Genomic DNA, 20,029 nt, shown 5'->3' on the forward strand with positions numbered 1-20,029 from the left:
ATGGGAACTGCTGACATGCAGGTACACAAATTCGGTTATACCTGATCTCAGAAAATCAGGAATTCCTACTGTGAGAAGGAAATCGGCTGTTCCTGCCTTGGCTTTTGCAACAGACAGCAGCTTTACACCGTGATTGAGAAGAGAATTGCCTGCTGACACTGAACACCAAAGCACAAAGGGCAAGCATGTCAGTGCCTCACAACTAGGGGAAGCTGTAAGACCACAGTTGTCATATTCTATGTAATGCTTTGTTTTAGTACCCTCATCTATTTTGTAAATAAAACCACACCCCCACATGGAAGCATGGAAGCAGGGTAACATATTCCATTAGTCAGGTAAGGGCACCACTTTGAAAGATCTGTTTCACAAAAACTAAAATTATTTTCACAACAGTCACCAGAATATGCATTTCTTCAAAGCACAAAGGCATCACTTGACATCAGCATAGACCAAGAATTAAATCACGTAGAACAGCAGTGGAAGCCATGGACACTTCTCTAACATTGAGTAGCACCACCAGGCTTTTGTCTCAGCTCCTGAGCTGACAAAACGCGAAAATCTTTCCCAACAAATTTTGTAGTCAGTATGTAATAAGCATCCTTTCTTTGCAAGCTCACATGAACAGCTCCTGTAGATTTCTACACATTTGGATAGGGGAGGAATGACTGGAATACAACATGCCAAAGAGAAGAACGATGTGCAAAGGTAGGTTGTGACTGTCTCCCATTCCAACAGCCTGCTGAATCTGTACAGACACTAGCACATGTGAACATCAACAACAGATGCACAACTAAGACCACATCCTAAAAGGTCAGTGACTGCTCTATGCAGACAGATGAAGATCACACACATATATATATACACACACAATATACACTTACTACACACCCAATGCAACAAAGGACTAGGGAACACCAACCTAGAGGCCACTGGCACATTATAAGCCTCCACTTCAGAGTACATAGTTGAGGTTGGCCTCCTGGTTGCTGCTCACACTGAGTAACTGTGAGTTCAGTGCGAGTGAATAAGCGAAAGTGTTGCATGAATAGCTATCTACTATTCACATAACAGCCTGATTCTATTAACTAAAAGCAACCAAGAAAAACCCAACACCCAATAAAAGGTGTCCCAAGAAATGTTGATTTGGATCCATTTCTTACACATGCGCTCAGTCCCTTATTAGGAGAAAAGGGAACTTTAGAACAAGAAGGCTGTTTACAAGGATAGTTTTAATATACCTTCCTTCCCCTCAAGTTAATGGCGAGCTATAGTTTTCATAGTGTTTTCCTGTTTGCATTATATTCTAAAAATTCTGCTCATTTGCTCCACAAAAACGCATGTGCTTGGAAGTGGTTTTGATGGCTTTTAGTCACAACCCCCTCTTTGATTGCCACGACTTCCAAAGCAGCTGAAAATAAGGGAGCTATTTCAAGTTACATTCCCTTCCTTCCCTGCCCACATGCACTTGGCTACCAGTTTGAGACACAGGATCAGAGGGAGCTTCAGGCTTCAAAATAACAAGAAATCTTAAAAAAGGAAACACATTAACACAACTTGATCTCCCTTCCCCCTGCTCAGCAAGCTTTGCCTCAGTTGACATCCAGCTAGGTCTTAAAGACCTCCAAGCTGTTCTTCACATCCTCAACCCAGCAGCAAGTGCCTGGCCCACCAGGGCATCCAGACTCTTGTCCCGATCACCAGCTGCTGTACGAGATGGCATTATGCAGCTGCAGGGCAGATTGTGTCAGCATTTCTCACCTTTCCATAAGCCCGAAGCACTTTCCCCTGCTTAGTACAGCAGCCTCATTGCTTGCCTCAATCATGACCATCTCCCTCTTTCTGCAGGAGGCTCTGCAGCTGAGCTTGTGTTGTTTTTTCCCCCTGCACATGACCAAGGAATAACCCAAGACATTCAGTGCTACTAGATGAAAGCACGTAGGAGCTGTAAGAGACATGGATGGGGCTCAGTCTTAGATGTCCAGTTAGAGACTGCAGCTAAAAGTCACTGAGGAGGGAGCAGAAAGGGGACACAGAGGCAATGAAGCAGTAGGCTTGCAAAGCTGGCAGCAGCCAGACAGCTTCTGCAAGAGTGCCAGCAGACTTGATCTCCAGCGAAATAGCCCAAGAGCCACTTTCCACCTCTCCAATCAAGAAAAGAAAACCCTATGCCCCTAGGTGCATGCGTGAGGAGCGATGTGCTTGCTACGATTACGTACGCAATGCAGAGGGCTGAAACGGGCCGGCCCCTTGGAAATAAGCACGTTTTGTTTCCCTCCCTCTACACAAGAGCAAGTTGCATAAAGTTAGGTCAACATGTGGTACACATATGATTCGAATGTAACATTTCCTGGCAACCAGCAGCAAGCCCAGAAGAGGATCTGCACTACTGATAGTGTAGATTTTTCCCATGACTGTCATAAAAAGAAAATTAAGCCTGTTGATCTCTTGAGACAAAAGCAGCAATCCCCATTCCACTGATTAGCTTTCCACCAGCTCCACTGCAAGGTTTTTTTTTCCTTTTTAAGGAGCAAAACCCAAGGCATACACAGTAGTCTCTGAAAGCTAATACCTTCATAGAGCGAAATAACTTTAAATGAATGACAAAACTGGCTGCAGATTCAGTCCCTCAACTCAAAATAGAATTTCCAATGATGGGATGATGATAATCAAAAGATAGGGACCAGCTTCAATGCTAAGACAACTACACAGGCTACCACTCTTCACAGCCTGGAAAAGAGATGGTTGAGAAATAAAGGTCCTTAAAATAATAAGTACAGAGGGAGAAAAAGTCATTCATCTACTACTATGCACTCTTCCTTCCAATACAGCAACACTTCCAGCAGAAGCTCAAAGCAAGAAGAGGAGATGGTTCTCCCTGCAACATGCCCTTAAACCATGCAACTCTTCACTGCAGTATACTGTGGATGCTGAATATTTGCATTAGTTCAAGAACACATTCACAGGAGCTCTAGATGAATTTTGCAACCCCAAATGCACTATTTCTGGCTTGGTAAGTCCCAGGGCTGCAAAACACCAAAAGCCGGAAGAACGTAAAGGATCACCACCACATCCTTGCCTTTATTCCTGTCCTCCTCCCAAGGCAAAACAAATTGGATACAGGACTACACATATACTTTTTTTTTTCCTATCTAAACCAGTGTTACTCTTTTTATGTTCTTTATGCACAAACTCTAAGTGGATTTAAAAAAAATAATCATTGAGGACACTTGAACATTTTTCTATTTCTTTGTCTACCATCAACAAGAGCTCATAACACTTCTATTATTGCCTGAAGAACAAGTCGTTTGTGGGAGTCCTTCAATTCCTCTCAAATTATACAACCGGCAATTCTTAAGAGATGATCCCTGCTACTTACGACTTCCATCAAAGCAGGTACCTGAAATTACTTGAAACTTCTCCAAAAGCAGGACAATAGTTTCGTAATCATGTTAATTTTACAAACTCAAAGGGCATCTTTGTTTATAAGAGCACGTAGCTCTCTCAGCAGCTGTATATGCACATCCAAAACAAAAAAATACCAACATCAAATTCCACTGAGAATTTTGGGGCTGCACTCCCAACACCCTACCAGCACTTCTTCAGAAAATCCAGTGCTGCTAGGAGCTACTGGTTCCTCATTGCACATTTAAACTGAAGGGAGCAAGATTTAACATCGCAGACAGCACAAATAATTAATTAGGAGAGACTACACTTACATGCCAAAGACACGGAAAAGCTGTGTCAATAGCTTTGATAGAGATGAGAACACATCTTGAAAAGGTGTATTCTTCACAAGGTCAGGAAACATACTTTGGGACTTGCCTTACAGCTTTCTAAACTGAAGATGTGCTTAAAATGGAAATGGCTTTCAAAAGCTGCAATTTTTACCAAGCGATGCCTTGGCAGTTCACTTTTTATGCTGCTAGAGTCCCAATTTCACAGAGCTACATGGGAAAGTAAGAAAGCAGTGGTGTGCAGGGGCTGCGTATTTCACTTCTGGACTTACTTCAGGGCAGTTTGTTGAACAACAGGTTAAGTTATCCTTAGGCTTAAGGAAATTTAGCCAACCATGACATGTTACTTTAGCTGTATCTGCAGAGATTTGGTTCTATTCACAGACATTTCCCTCTCATGCACACAGGTGACAGGCTTGCGGATTTCCAGGCCCAACCTCACCTCCAGCAGTAGCACTATAGCTGGTAACTGGTGGGACAGTCGGGCCCAGGGGACAGTACTCTGCCTGGAGGCCAACACCAAGTGGTTTGTCACTGAACTTGCCCTTAACTCTTTTATTAGTTGACCCGGAGGTGGTGTTATAGCACGTCCTCCTCAGGCTCGGGGAGGGGATGGAGTTGAGGGGAAGAGGCAACATGCTGGAAGACCAGGCTGCCACCCAGGGGGCCCATACAGGCTGGAGAAATGGGACAGCAGGGGTCTGGTGGGATTTAACAAGGACAAATATAAAGCCCTGCACGGGGAAAGGAACCCCTGGGCATTGGACTGCCTGGCTGGAGAGCAGATCTGCTGGAAAGAGCACATGGGGTTTTGATGGACAGTGAGCTGAACATGAGCCCATTGCATCAAATATCAACAGCAACCTGGGCTGTATCAACAGGGTATGGGCAGTGGGTGGAGGGAAGTAAATGAATGCTGAATAACGAGGGATGACAACACAGGAGTAGGGCATCCAGTTTTCAGACCTTTAGTACAGAACGTTGATAACCTGGAGCAAGATCAGTAGAAGGCCTCTAAGATGGCTCAGGGCTGGAGCACTTGGCCAGCAAGGAAGAGAGCTTCTTCAACCCAGAAGAGAGAGGGCTTTGAGGGGGACATCACAGCGGACTGCCCCAGAGAAGACAGAGCCAAGCTCTTCACAGAGATGCAGGATGGGAGGACAAGAATAAAAACAGACAGATTTACACAGGAGAGGTCTTTGCTGGGTGTAAGGAAAACTCCAAGAGGGTCATTGAGCCTTGGAACCGGTTGCTCATAAGGGTTTTGCAGACTCCATTCCTGGAGGTTTCCAAGACTGGATAAAACCCTAAACACAACATAGTTTGAACTCACTACAGGCCTTGCTCTGAGCAGAAAGTTGAACTACAAACCTCCGGGGGTCCCTTCCAACCTGAACGGTTTTGTAATTCCATGAAAGTACACATTGCACATCGCAACACTGGATCAAGAGGTTGCTCAATGATTAAAGTGACTCCTTTAGTGAAAATTACAGCTGAGAGATGCAAGACTTTGGCAACTGAGCCTTTGAACAAACAGCTTCACAGGGACAACCTGATCTAGTGAAAGGTGTCCTTGCCCACGGCAGGAGGGGTGGATCTTCAGGGTCCTTTCCAACGCAAACCATTCTAGGCTTCTATACTTTTTATTTGCAGTTCTAGAAAGGTAAAAGCTGATGGTTGGTTTCACAAGAAATGCTTTGAGCCAAGCAAGCTGTGTGTATTTTTAGGCTTCTCAAGTTTTTGGAATCACTGTTAGTTCCATATACTAAACATAATGAAATAAGCGTCCAAAAAAACCCAATACACAAGTAACCATATTATTCTAGGCTTGGGAACAATGCACTGTTCTAACACTGCCAAGCAATCCTATGGTGACATTGCCAGAATTCTTGCACACTAACAACCATTCTAAGTATTAGAATATTTCTGATCCTTCAACTTGCCAGAAGTTATGCCTTCATGTACCCTAGAAGATCAAAACTGGGCATGAAAACAGATTTTTGCAGAGCAGAGCCCTGACCTCACCAGGAACTTCTTTATTTCTTACACAAGAACTACCAAATTGGAAAAAAAACACTGGTCTTCTAACCCTACAAGTGTAATAAAAGCACAGCAATGCATCTCTAGTAGTGGCAGCTGGAACATTAACTCTAAAATAGGGGCAGATGTTTGACATGAGCATCACTATCAACTATTTCAAAAAAAAAAATCAGGTTTTTTTTTTTTTTTTAAAAAAAAAAAAAACACAAATAAGTTGGGTATTTTGAGCAGAAATCTGGAGTCCACTTCTAAAAGGTGAAGACTTTCCCCATACCTTTCCTCTTGATTACAACTCCAAGCAAATTATCAGCACCACCATAGTGAACACTCGCATGAATAAGTCACTTCAAGTGAGAAATATGCTCATTACGTGCTTACCCAGAGACCTTCGCTCCCACACCCCACATTTTAAACACCTGCAAAAGGTGTTTATTACCTCACATATACCTGTAAATATCACCCCCCGTAATTAAGCCAGGCAATTAAAAGCCACCAGCGTAAGCCTGTGTGTTGACTTAAGTGCTGAGCCGGGTGGTCTGCCTCAGAGGTGGGCACTTCCCTGTATCAGGTTGCCTCACCTGCTGCTGAGCCCCACTAGAGGATAGGAAACATGCACAGCTCAGGCAGAACGGTTAAAGCAAACTGTGGGGCACTGGTCAGATAGCAGAAATCTGGGAAAAGATTTTTCTCTTTTCCTTTTGGCAGGAGAGCAGGAATGCCCCTGCGTTGCAGAGGTCCAGAGGCAGGACCAGGAGGCAGCCAGGGGCTGTGCATCACACCCCAGGGGCTACTGGTGGAGGGCACAGACCTGCCCAGCTGCAGGCTCTCACCCCAGGAGAGCCTGTTGAACCTTCAACCATTACTACAAACAACACGGACAACCTGCCTTGAAGTCCCATCAATCTTGGGGAGGGAGCTTTCCCCTCCTCCCCTCCCAAATACAAGAATAGGCACCACTGGTCCCATCCCCTTCTGCCCATGTTCTCGAACCCTGCAGTTAGGGCTACAGCAAACCCTGACTAAATTGACTTCCTCGATGCAGAGTCCCAAAGGGTGGTGATTACACCACCGCTAAGAAACGCAAGATCCATCACTTGGATGAAGCTTTTTGCAATGTAGCTGAATCATCCAAAGCACAGAGGTGACAGGCAATGGAGTTCAGTGTCTCCAGGTTAAACACCAACACCACAACAGCAGGTGAGAAGTTGACCTTGTAATCAGATAATACTCATTACCAGTCTGCTGTGCAACTAGAAAGCTCTGTTTCATTTCCACATCCAGTGTTGTATCAGGTGTACATGTATTAAACCTGAAGACAACGTAAGGCTGAAATGGAGTCCAAACATAACAGAGGACAAAGCAAGAACTCAAAGTGATCCTAAAGTACAGAAGCTACTCTGGAGAAGCTCCACAGGACATCTCCTGAAGACTGTCACAAGAACAAGAGATTGCCTAGAGACAGGAATCCTGAGAAGAGACTGAAAGAGCTTCAACTCTCCTCACCCCTCTCTGCGCATTATGGAGCTCCAAGCATGTAAAAGACTGCTGCAGAGAACAGAACAACGCATTCCCCATTCTCCCACAGAGCAGGGCTGATAGCAACAGGCAGGAGACACACAGCTTAGTGCTTGACAGAGCATGCTGAGGAGGGAACAGAAAACAAGGATCCCTACCAGAGATTCCTACACCTAGACAGCAGCAGCAGATAAAAGTTATTTGTGCGTGCTTAGCATTCTACTAGCAGTTTTATAGCTATGTATTATTTTTATGGCTTGGATGCTTGGAGAAGGCTTGAGGTAAAAGATCATATTTCAGTATATTTTAAACCACTTTACTGTTGGTTCTTCTTGTAGCTCAGCTCATTCCTGCACCTTCCCTTTCCGTCTTGCTTTATGAGAAGTATCTGCTTTGTGTAATTCGTATTTATTCTTAATTACAATTGTTCCATGTTTCTTTTTTCTTAAAAGACAGAAACTCCTCACCTACCCCTTTTTCACATCCTTGGTAATCTAGAATAAGCTGCATCATGAGCAGGTACCATTCAGCAAAAAAAAATTTTTACACTATATTTCTATGACAAAATAACAGAACTAAAAAAAAAAAAACACCACACACCAAAAAAGCAAACCAAAAAGCTTGACACAGCTCAGCAGTTTTGATCCAAGTAATATCACAAGCTACTACAGATCACCCGGAGTAGTGATATGCACTGTAAGATTCACCAACTTTTCCTCCTAATCACAATCAGTCTCACTTCTTGTAAAGAAGCTGAATGCTGTCTTACAGTATATGCAAACAGGTTTGTGCCATCTCCACTCTTCTTGCGCTGCCAAATCTCAATGTAGAATGTGTACTCACGCTGCAACTTCCATCCAGAAATCCTTCCCTGTTACTACTTCTGCAGAGAGAATCGAAAGCAGAGGTCTCAACAGAGCTCAGAGACTGTTTTTTCATTTCCGTGGAAGAGCGAGGAAAAGCAAACCCTGGTTAGTAACAAACTTTTACCTTTGGAGGAGTTAACTCAGACCTCTCTTCCCACACATTCCTATCCCCAAAAGCAACCTGCAAGTCTCACAGCAAAGCCAGAAATACACACAATGTTTTCCTTGCTTCTCCGCTCACTCAACAGGTTCACACTCCACAGGCTGGGCTTTTAGTCTACCTTTTTTTATTACAGAGTTCATCAACACTGTATCTGTTTATCTGCTCCAAACAAACCGATAAGGAAATAAGCCTGCAGAAGATAAGTGAGAACTCTTCAACAGCTACCTTCCCGCTGAGCCAGCAAGTGCTGCTTCTGACACCATCTGTGTTCTGAAAATCTGTTCTCTAGCTCTCGATTCACTAAACATGGGAAAAAAAATATTTGGAAAGTAAATTTCTTGAAGCAGCTTCTACACTGAAAAAGCTCATTTTAAAATGCTGTAAAGAGTTCACGTAATGGTTCCTTCTCGGGAAAAGAACCCTACTTCGATTCCCATCATGTTGAATCCATCGGGAACAAAGTCTGGATACTTCAGTTTTAAGTCTCCACACTTAGACCTGTTTCTGGAAGGCTTATCATTGTCCTAATGATAAATACACCTCCAGCACTGAACGCTCACAAGCTAAGATAGAAATTGTGGTTATGAATTAAGAGACAAAACAGTACGTTATTGTGCAAGAGAACACAGCTCAGGAAAGGGTAACACAGCTTTTAAGTTTTCTGCAGAGACTATAAGGCCAGGGTGCATGTTTCCAATGAGAGAGACAAGATGGTTATGTGTGGAGAACAGGAAGAGACATTATGGCAATGTCTCCTCTTGCCTCAATTCTTCGCATCCAATCTGGACTTTGTATTTGATAAGTAAGGAGAGAGAAGGGGAAAAATTATACCCACCCACTGTCACTAAAAGATGTGCACTAATTGTGGTTTTACTCCTCCAAACAATCTCAAGAAGTGAAACTTTGCTTTATTTAAAAAATAAAATCTGTTAATGCACATGTCCTTCAGATTACTCGACTGGTAAAGCAACTTCTCTGTACACTTTATGTGTAAGCAGAATAAAAGGAAGATGCATTCCAGCAAAGATCAGGGTTTTATGGAACACAGGTGTTTTCCTAGAGTCCTCAAACCCAGGAAGGCCAGCGAGGGAAGGAGAAAACGTAAGTGACCTCCTGGATGAATAGAGAACATGCTCACAAATAAGCCCCTAGCAGTCCAGACTCCAGCCTCAGTCCAGAGCAAGCACTTATATTTACTTAATTTACACATATGCTGCCTTCCCTCCACCTCCAGTCTCTCCTGGCTGGGCAAAGAGTACAAAAGTATCCAATCCCCAGGTACAGAAACTTGCAGGACCTTGCCAAAAATCCTCTTTTGAAGTTCAAATTAATTACCAGGCAAGTTTTATACAAATTTAACCTTAAATGCCTTGAAGTGCATCACAATATTATCTTTTATAGCTGCACTTTAAGAACAAGCTCTTCAGGGTAAAACGTTGTGGTCTTGTTTAAGTGTAGCAACTCATCAGATTACAGCAGGTCATTATCTGCCTTTCTTCTGCCACTTCACCCTGAACATGGTCTAAAAGGGTTATCTTACCTCTTTTACTTACACCACAATGGTCTGATAAGTACACAGTGAACCTAACGTTACACAGAAGTGAACACAAATCCACTTGCTGTGCCTGGCTGAAAAAGTATTTTATTCAGGACTTGTTCAACCTATGCATCGGAGAAAACTAGCTAGCATGTTTTTCCTCCAAAAAGGCAACCAGAAAAATGCATCGTTAATCTAGGAATTTGTGCACCTGGTTTATGAAAAGTCTTACTAATAAATGCTTGGTACTCCCTGGCCATTTACACCCACTGTTTTCTCCTTGGAATAATTTCATGGGTCAAATAAAGCGTTGCACGAGACTTCAGGATAACCACTCTCTTCCAAAGGGAAGACAAGCTTTCTTTAACACTAAAGTTCAGTATTTTCTCCCTCTCTTGCAACACCAGCACCTTCAACCACTACTCCAAAGTGCAGGTAAGAACCTGCCTTCTCTGAACCCAAGGAGCTGCATTTAAGAACAGTAGGGGTGTCCTCCTTATCATCAGTAGTTTTGTGGAAGATTTTATTATTTTTTTGTATAAGTCAAGTATCCCTCTGTTGTGTGCTCACAGAGCCTCGCTGGTTCCAGTCCTACAAGGCCCAGGACTCACAGATAGCACTGCATGACAAGCAGGCAGCAAGCAGAGCCAGGAGGCACTGAAATGAAGGCACACACCATGACTGCTGGGACCACAGCTGTGGGGTTTCCATGTTTGTCTTCTATAAAGAGCAAAACAAGACATAATTCAGTAGAGCTTAAGCCAATGCTTCTGCACAAATGACAAGGTAATCTTCACAACAATGATTACACTAGGACAAATTCTTCCAAGAACATTAATCTTTCTTCAGTCCACTTCATATATCCCTATGTCACCGTAAAAAGAAAGGTGTTGCAGGGTAATGAGAGTGTTTTGTATTTCACCCTTAAACATACAGGAGGGCTGACAGACCAAACTAACCCAGAGACCTCTCTCATCAGTTGTTTCTAGCTTGGCTTTGAGGAGTTCACACCCATTAGAAGAAGTCAGTCTTGATTCAAGCAATTAACGAAGGAGTGATGAAGCAAGCAGATTGGCACAGAGGGACTATAAGAAACAATTTAAGTGAAATTGCTCCAGCTGCCACACACACACCCCACCCTCTCAGAAAACATTAGGCAAGAACGTTACTCCAATGTAAGCCCCTTTCTGTGGGTACAAACTTACACTCCCCACCAAGTAACTGGCTGCAAGAAAGACTTGCTTGTAGGAGGAACCATCCAAAGCTTCCTTGCAGCACTCAAGAGAAGTTTTGGCAAGGTCCTTCAGCACCAAAAGGTACCAGAACTCAAGGAAAGCTAGACATAAGACAATCCTCTGATGAACTTAATCACCAGTTGCCATTTTTTGTCAGTAGCACTTCTTAGAGAACCTGTAAACTTACCTGCTCAGTGCAGAAACAACAGACCTCCAGTACTTACAAAGCAAAACTTCAGGAAGTTTGTGGACAACCTGTACTTGGCAAGCAGCCCTGATGTAGTTAAGAAATGCAAAAGCACTGTCCAGCTTATCCTGGGGCCTGATCCCTCTAAATCCTGCCCCCAGACACAGGCCCAGGTCTGCACAAACAACTTCAGGACACCCAGGCACAGTCAGGGTGGTGTGAGAATGGATAATCTGAACTCTTGCTTTGTAACTTTAGCAAGTTACAGTGTTTTGAATAGGTGGAGCAGAGGGACCATTCCTGTGGTGGAACCAGAGGTCACCACAAAAACTGTAGCAATAGATAAGGAAAGGGAAAATTTACAATCAGAAAGCAGAGAGAAAACAGGGCAGAACCCTGTAACATACTAGCACTAGTAGCTACATGCATGTAAGAAGGGCCCCACAGGTGAACACGTTTTGATGTTCTTTGCCCTGTGCTTACATCATTTATTCCCCTTTTTCTGAACCGTATGCCCCTGCTCTGATACTCACTCCTACCCCAAGCCCTCAGAGGCTACTTGAGGTTTATATCAAAAATAAACTAATCCTCAAACCAGTCACCCTCAACCATTTCTATTACTCCTCTTCCCAAGGAGTTAATAGCTGGTGCCAAGGGCACGACAAAAAAAGTGGCTATGACTTTCAAATAAAAATGGATCAAATGGATGTGGCTCATCTGAGGGGAGCAAAAGGTTCAGTAAGTGCCGAGAAAGTGCTTGTACTGACAGCACACACCAGAAGGACAGACTTCAGCAGCAAGAGGTGGTGTTTGCTGATACCCTGCTGAAAATGTCTGGTTTAACAGCCTAGGCTGGCCAAGGAATGCCTCCATCTTTCTTCTAAGCTAGGAGACAATCAGATGGTGTAAATGAAGTAGCAGCAGGCAAAGTCAGATGAAGTAGGCAGAAAAGAGAACACTACCAGCACTTCAACCTCAATCCCTCTACCCACCAAGTTCCCTCAGGTGAAAGGATGGCTTACCACTACTAAGATGTGGAAACAACATTTTAAACATGTACAAGGTATAAAAAACAGCAAAGACAATAATCTGTTCTCACAGTAGCCCACTTACTGTAAAAATTATGCCATTTTGCAGAGCATTAACATCAAGTACACAATATACTGGGGAGAGCCCGTAACTGTAATAATACAAGCAAATAACTTGCCATAATGCCACTCATTAAAGAGGAGCAAAAGATGGGGGGGGGAGAATCAAAGAAAATACAGATCTGGATTAATTATCTGCTTTTGTAAAGGTTTTGGCCAAGTATTTAAATCTGAGGACTTAAATCTTTAAGTCTTAAGATTGCCGAGCCCGTATACCAGCAAGGTCTGAAATGGACAAGCTTTCAGTCAAAGCGAGTGACTGCATCAGGAAGTCAGCGTTCACCAAAGAATCCATTTCAACATTTTTTATGGTTAACTCGGAGCACAGAAATGAAGGCAGTTATCTGAATTGCTTAGAAGGCTCTATTGTTCCCTCTTCCAAAGGATTTTTCCCCAGAAAAGAATGGGTGGTGTGTGCACAGCAAGTGAAAGGTGGGGGAAGGGGACGAGTCTTGGGGGTGAGGAGAGAAACAGAAGCACCATTTTAAACGCAAACGTCTTAATTTTTAAAGTAATTTCCTACCTCCCACTGCAAGTGAGGCGGGATGTTTCTGATCTGAAGTTTCCGACTCCTGCAAATAAATCAAAAGAACACAGTTTAAAAAAAAAAAAAAAAAAAGAGAAAACATTACAAGGTAGGCTACACACAGCCGTGTCCACATTTAAGCATTTTCTACCAGAAGAAGCAAAACCAAATACACAACAAAAAACAGATCGCCAGGGGGAATGTCAGGTAAAAATTATCACAAGCCCAAAAAGCTGTTACAGGAGCACTTGCTCCATGTTTGACAGCCACTATATTTCAGGGAGTCTCCACTTTTTTGAGGACTATTTCTGTGTCAGCTTTAGGGCCTTCAGTACCCAACTCTCCCCATGAGAACCAAGTAATCCCTTGCATCTACACTGGGTTCTCCTCCACCTACTAGTCCTTTTATTACTTTTTATTTAATTTTAATTCACCCAGAAGATCCTTCAGGACTCCACAGCCTTTAAGGAAGAGATTAGGAGCTTAATAAATACATTTACTCTGATGCTAAGCTCCCCATTAGCCTAACAACAGGCTATATTTTAACACATCTGATACTCTTTGTCTCTGGTTGGGGGGCAAAGGGGGGGAGGGAACAAGCAGCAAATTCATTGTTTTCACCCCAAATTTATATCGGTTTTCACTTATCTAGCAAACAAAATCCCCACTTTGAAGTGCTACTGCAGAGCCTGGCAGCGTGCTGGCTGCCTTCACAGCCAAGTCCTTTGTCTGCTCCCTTCCCCCAAAGGGAGAGAACAAATAAATGCCGGAGATGCCGCAAACCCCTCGGGACTCGCAGGAATGTGCGGATTAACCGGGCTTCAGCCGGGCCCAGGTACTGCTGCCTGGCTCCTGGAGAAGGGACAGCACAGGGCAACATCGACTCCAGGACCACAAACACGTTTTGGGGCACTAGAAGAGCAGAAAGAGGGGCCTCTCGTTCAGCCACGTTTTCCTTGGTGCTTCAGTTGCTCAGTGCTGACCCCTCCCAGAGGAAACCCCGCACGTTTTAAGGGCCTTCTCCGCCAGAAGTGTGTCAGTCGTGCACAGGCCAATGGAGTCTCGTGACGGAGCAAGTTTGAGACGTTCCTGTCTAGCAATGAACCCAAAAGCTTTCATTTTCCCCCTTGGCTCCTTTTAAAATGCACTCCTTCCTTCCTTCCCTTCGCGCCGCCACCCACACTCGCAGCCCTGCAGGGAGCAGTTTTCACATCTCCAAGTGCTCTCCTCCAAAGGCTTCGTCAGGGAGCAGCCCCAGCTCCCTGCTCACAAAGCTGCTTTGCCCAAATTTCCCTTTCTGGGTAGATTTTACCCCAAATGCTCTGGTGCCCACGAGATCCCACAAGAAACATGCTTTCTGCAGGGCAGGCAAGCAGGTCTCGCTGGTGCAGCGCTTGCTGGCTGCTCTCAGCCCCTCTCAGGCAAGAGCTTATTTCAGTACTTGATCACGATCATATAAATAGGCACAAACCCAGATCACACAGCCCCTTTTAAGCTGTCATTTCCCATAAAACAGAGGCAGGAGGTACTCCACGGTGAGGGGAGAAAAGAGTTGCAAAAAAACTTCCTTACACTGGAATATCAGCTGGAGAAACTGGTGTGAAACAGCCACCCTAAATCAGTGATACGCTTCTCTGGCACATCCAAGTAATCTCAGGCAGCAACCTGAAGCTTCAAAGTTTGGTCCGAAGTGGAACACCAAAAAAAAAAAAAAAAAAAAAAAAAAAAGGGTGGGGGAGTGAGGGGACACGGTTCATTCAACCTTACAAACGCTGGGAAAGCATAATGCCGAAAAATCCCAAACCACAGAACTGGCAGTCAAAGTGCTCTTCAGGGTGCCTCGCATGGTGTCACGCCAGCAGCCCCCCCGGACTGCCCATGGCCATTCGGGAGGGCCGCAGCACCGTGACACAGGAACGGGACACATCCTACACATGACCCAGCTCCGCACATCCTGCATTTCCCTTGGGAAGGGGAGCCTGGACCTGCCTGCTCAGCACCCAAAAGGATGGACCAGAGGCTTGGGAAGCTGTCTGTCTGCTGAGCTATGAAGAATTTAAACCCAGCTTTTGGGGTTTTCTCGCTTTCCGCATGGCATCGAAGGACAAAAGCTTCTGGTGTGGTTTAAAGCTCTGCCAAGCAGCACTTAGGGCACAGAAATACCTTGGGTATCCCAAGAGGGAGGAGGAGGAGGTAGGGGGAGAAGCAGGGAAGAAACACCACGTTAAACTGCTGGCTCCTCTACCCCGCTCACAGAGCGTGGAAGGGAAGGGGAAGCGGAGCAGGCACAGCGCTGCCGTGCACCTCGATTCGTGGCAATAGTGAGACACCTATTGTACGACACTGAAAGGCCGCTTTGAAAACACTAGGGTGGCTCCAGGATCCCCTTCCTCTGGCGCTACGGACACCGCAAGCAGACGCCTGGCCGCACCGCGAGCGATTTCAGCTCCTTGCCCAGCGCACGGGATCTCAGCCCCGTAGCGGTGGCTGCACGTGACGAGTTTAAAGCGTCCACACTGCTGCTACAGCACCGCTAGCAACGGGGAGGGGGGGGGGACAGAAAGAGCTCTGCGCGGTCACAGGAGTTACAGCAGCATTAAATAAAAGATCACAGACACCCCTGAGACTTCTCCGCTTTGGTTACTATCGGCTCCCATGAACAAATCCACGTGGTTAAGACTCCGAGCTTTGTGTACATCTAGGTAATCCCTCTCCCCAGGAAGAAGGAGCAGATTAAAGCAGCAGAGGTGTGTCTGCGACCCACGCTGCCCTCCCGGGACCAGCACAAGCACCCTGGGAGCTGAGCTGTGCTCCTCCCTGCATGGGAACCCGAGGGGCATCGGCACCCAGCTTCCTCCAGAAAAAGCCCAAACTGAACGTGAGCATAGAGAGCGAAGAGCAAGGGACAAAGGGAATCACGCTGAATTTATTAGAGAGGCAACTGGCTCCGGGAGGATGGGCTCTGACTCCGGAAAGCACAGGAACAGAACTCCATGGGATAAACAGGGAAAGGAAAGAGAAGCACGGAGGCACCTTCCTGGAAATACCCTTAATCTCCGACAACGTCAGCGATTCCGGGTGCTTCCGATCTTCCTCCTAAACCTGCTCTCTTCAGCTCGGTGCAAGCAAAGCTCCTTTGGCTATCACACCCCAGACAGCACGAGCCCACAGAAGGTGCTTTGTGCTTAATTCTCTCAGTTTTGTTACTTTAGAGCACTACTTGCAGTCACACCAGGCACCCAAGACCTGAAACAGTCGTTTCCAATTTCACAAAGGTATTTTACTACAAGATTTCTGTTTAATAAATGCATCACCTGGAGTTTTAATAAAGCCTTAGCAAAACACTGCCAGCATCTCTCATCTAGGTGGCTCACATGTGTCTGCACCTTCCCCACTTTAAGCAGGTTTCTTATTTCATCCCATCCACCCCAACTAGGCATTGCAAATAGCTGTCAACCGAAAAAAAGTCTTGGCAAATGATGCTTATGCTCTGGAGCTTTCAGAAACCTTCAAGTGCTATCTATAGTTCACAGCATAGGAACAGATATTCCCACTTGTTTCCCTTTTTCAAAGATGCCCCAAATGCCTTTTATTGGAAAAGCAAACAGACTTCCCTGCTTTCTGAGGGGTCCATAATCAACTACTGGGCAAGAACTTACTTTCCAGGTGCTGTGTAGGCACCTGGGTCCAGTCACCTCAAGCCACAGCTGCCAACCATAAATACACTGACAGACACCGGCTGAGGGTGTCGAGGCACACAGCCCTCAGCCTGGGGGACACGAGCACCTCGAGCACACATGGAACAAGAATTCGTGTGCAGAGACAGAAAAGCTGAAGCAACACGAAACGGGGAAGGTACCAGAAGCCACCTCAGCACTCCCTGGACACAATCTCCTGTATGTAAGCACACACAGCATGCCCATGGTCACCCATCAACACCCATGACCTAAAAAACTCTCCACATACTTGAGAGCGTGCTAAGCACCTCTTAGGGGGAAAAATGGGGGAAATCCCACAGTTTCAGCATTCTTTTACATGCACTCTCCCCTTCTCTCTCTCTGTCCCCTTCAGCCTATACACTTTTTTTCCCTTCAACCTATCAAAATCCTATTAGGCTTTCTTTTACATACTCAGGGTGTAAAAAACACCCCCTCCTCCCCTTCAGGGATAACTTTAAAAAATAGAAGAGGTACATCTATAAAGCAAAAACCAATGAAGTATTATATTTTTGCTCAGTCCCTCATTTATTTATTTATTAAGTTTCAGGGGTCCCAAAACTTCCCTTTCTGACAGAAACATGCATAGGTATCAAAGCAGCTGTGTTTCCACATGGTCACTGTGCCCAGGCTCACCACAGACCCGTCTCAGCATCCTTCCCCCTCCCCTCAAAAGCTGCTCCTCTCTTTTCCTCAGTTCCCATTTCTCACCAATAACTCCACATAATACCTGATCTCATTTCAGCAGCACTATGAGCTACCTGCATCATTAATGCCTTCAAATTAAAAAAAAAAAAAAAAAAACCAAAAAAAAAACACACAATTCCTTCTGACACACACTGCCGTGGAGTAAGAGTTAAACGTGTCTGAAAACAGATCAAGTGCACATCGACAGCTCCAGTCCATTCAATTGTTTGAACTCAATACCTACGGGATGGAAAGTAAATGGTCTCCTCTCTCTGCTCTGAGGAACATGCAGGGAAGGAGAGCTTCTTCATTTCAGCATTTCATCCCTTCCAGGTGGGCATTGCCAGACCAGCTACCTGGGAAAGCCCTGGCACATTACACCGAGGGTGATCCTGGTGCACGCTGCAGCTGCGATCAGCACCAAGCACCATCAGTCCCCCACACCACAAAGCTAAATCTGGGCAAAAAGTCCCCATCCAAACAGGCACGGAAACAAGGTTGGGGACTCCCATGCCCAAATAGAAAACTGCTGCTAATAAACTGGATTTCTGGGCAAAGGAAAAGGTGTCCCAGTGTTTACTCCGCACACAGCAGAACACAAACAGGCAAGAAAAACCCCAAACTGAAATCCACCCTCCCAGCCACACTTGATTAGTTTCTCCCCCTCAGGTCACTTCAGGCAGCTAATGCTTGATCATCCCAGAATGAATCAATGCTTTTAGTGCCTTACCAGTGCAAAAGGAAAAGCTGGTTTACAGGACAAATTAAAAAAAGTCCCGAACTCATATTGGTGTGGCTGGGGAAAACAAACAGAAGCAGTTTGTTTTAGTCACAATATGGGGGAGAGGTGTGGGGGGTTCTGCTCGTTATATCCTTATAGCAAACGCAGGCAGAGCAGCAGCTGAAGGCACTGAACAGCTTGTCCTGTAAGAGGTGCTGCAGCCTGCGCCTGGCTCCTGGCTTCCCAGCGAAGCTCCGTTGCTTTTGGCAAGCTCGGCAGCCTTTTCAAGTTGTTCGGGTCTGATCGCTGAAAGCACCTACCGTGCTGAGAAGTCCAGCTAAATAACGCTCCCCAGCCCGATTTTAAACACATATAAAAGTATAAGTGGGTATATTATACCTACTGGATGTTACATACATAATCGTGGTATAATGTAAATATACTTCTATAATCTTTTTTTTTTTTTTTTTTTAATTCCTAACAAATAGTGCTGATAAATACAGCAGCAAGGGGTCACAATCCTTGCTTAAGAAGAACGTATGCTGAATTTCTGTTAAAAATACTCAGTGAAGTGACAAAGGGAGGTTTGCATATCACTTCTGGTAAGACGTAATTAACATCGAGTGCATCCTACAAGGCACACCGGTGATACCTACTGTATTTTATCAAATTTAGCCATTAGCTTGGGAACCAGAAAGTCCATCTTAACACCTTACCTGTCTAAGGAAGGAAGATGGTTTCAGATACATACTTGTTAACAAACCACCTCTTTGTGCTGTTTTTTTGTTTTTTAAACTTTTGTGGGTTTGTTTCATTTGTTTTCTTTGTGTGTTTTTTTTTGTTTGTTTTGTTTGTTTGTTTTGGTTTTGTTTTTTTTTTATTAAAAAAAAAAAAAAAAAACAAAAAAAACAAAACAAAACAACTTTCTGACCAGGACAGTAGAATATGTTAAGAAGAACTTACTGCTCCATCTCAGACCCAACTCCACAAGCCAAGCAGACAAAGCTCGGCTGAGCCCTGAGCCACAGGCAAACTGCAGCAACGCTTCACTTGGTGTTGCCTCACTGTTTCACCGCACACCTGGATTTAAAAGCACTGTTCTACCACTCAAAATAAACCTTTTTTTTTTTTAAATAGTATTTGAACTTTTTCCCCTCAAAGCTCATGCAAAACATAATGGTTGGATCCGACCACCCATCCCATCTCATCTTGCGCACACAACCCACTGAAGCAGCAGCTTTGGGAGGCGTGTTATCTAGGCACTCAACACGAAAATCTGCCTCTTGGATTACCTCACAGATTCCTCTGCACTGATGATCAAATTTCCTCCCAGCATCTGCAAAACATCGCCTTCGCTTACTGCTTGCCACCAGAAGGAGCAACCGGAGCTGCCTGCACGGCTCGGCGCTCGGAAGCCACCAGCCAAATGACCAGACACTGTGCTCAGCTCCCATTTCAGGGTAACTCACCCCAACATGTGGAAGAGGCTGGATATTTGTGAGCAGGAAATACCCCAGGAAGCACAACCAGAAGGTTTAACACCAGCACATCTACGTCACAACATACACAGTAGGTAAATCAACCAGTGCACTTGCACGGATAAACCAGAGAATAAGTAGGCTTTCACCCACCCCACAACCATTTGCTTCATAATTTTGTTTTTATGATTGTTCACGCCACTAATTAGACTAAAAGCTTACATTCGTTATTTGTAAATTCCCACGAGCGGTCCATAAAGACATTTTTAAAAGAGAACTGTGGAGATTCTGCCATTACCACGTTACTGCTGAATGTCTCGTTTGAAAAAAATTCATTTTCCAGGTGTTGTTAATGACTGAAGGCTGTTAAGATTTCTGTTACTTAATTAAAGAATTAAGCACTGCTCCAAAATTAATAGGAAATTCCAATACCTTGCAGTAGGAAAAGACTTCATCTACCCTTAGCTTGGTGGCTT

General features: G+C 44.7%; 1 protein-coding gene across 2 annotated transcripts in view; it reads right to left on the minus strand.

Annotated features, from left to right (window-relative positions):
• IGF2BP3 (insulin like growth factor 2 mRNA binding protein 3) overlaps positions 1-20,029 on the minus strand; it is a 110,136-nt gene that overhangs the window by 73,520 nt on the left and 16,587 nt on the right. For both annotated transcript variants that reach the window (XM_032182258.1, XM_032182259.1), the window contains one exon: positions 12,949-12,997. In XM_032182258.1, coding sequence (XP_032038149.1) covers positions 12,949-12,997 — 49 coding nt within the window. The remainder of the gene's footprint in view (positions 1-12,948; positions 12,998-20,029) is intronic.

The sequence above is a fragment of the Aythya fuligula genome, chromosome 2, assembly GCF_009819795.1.
Source record: "Aythya fuligula isolate bAytFul2 chromosome 2, bAytFul2.pri, whole genome shotgun sequence".
NCBI lineage: Eukaryota > Metazoa > Chordata > Aves > Anseriformes > Anatidae > Aythya > Aythya fuligula.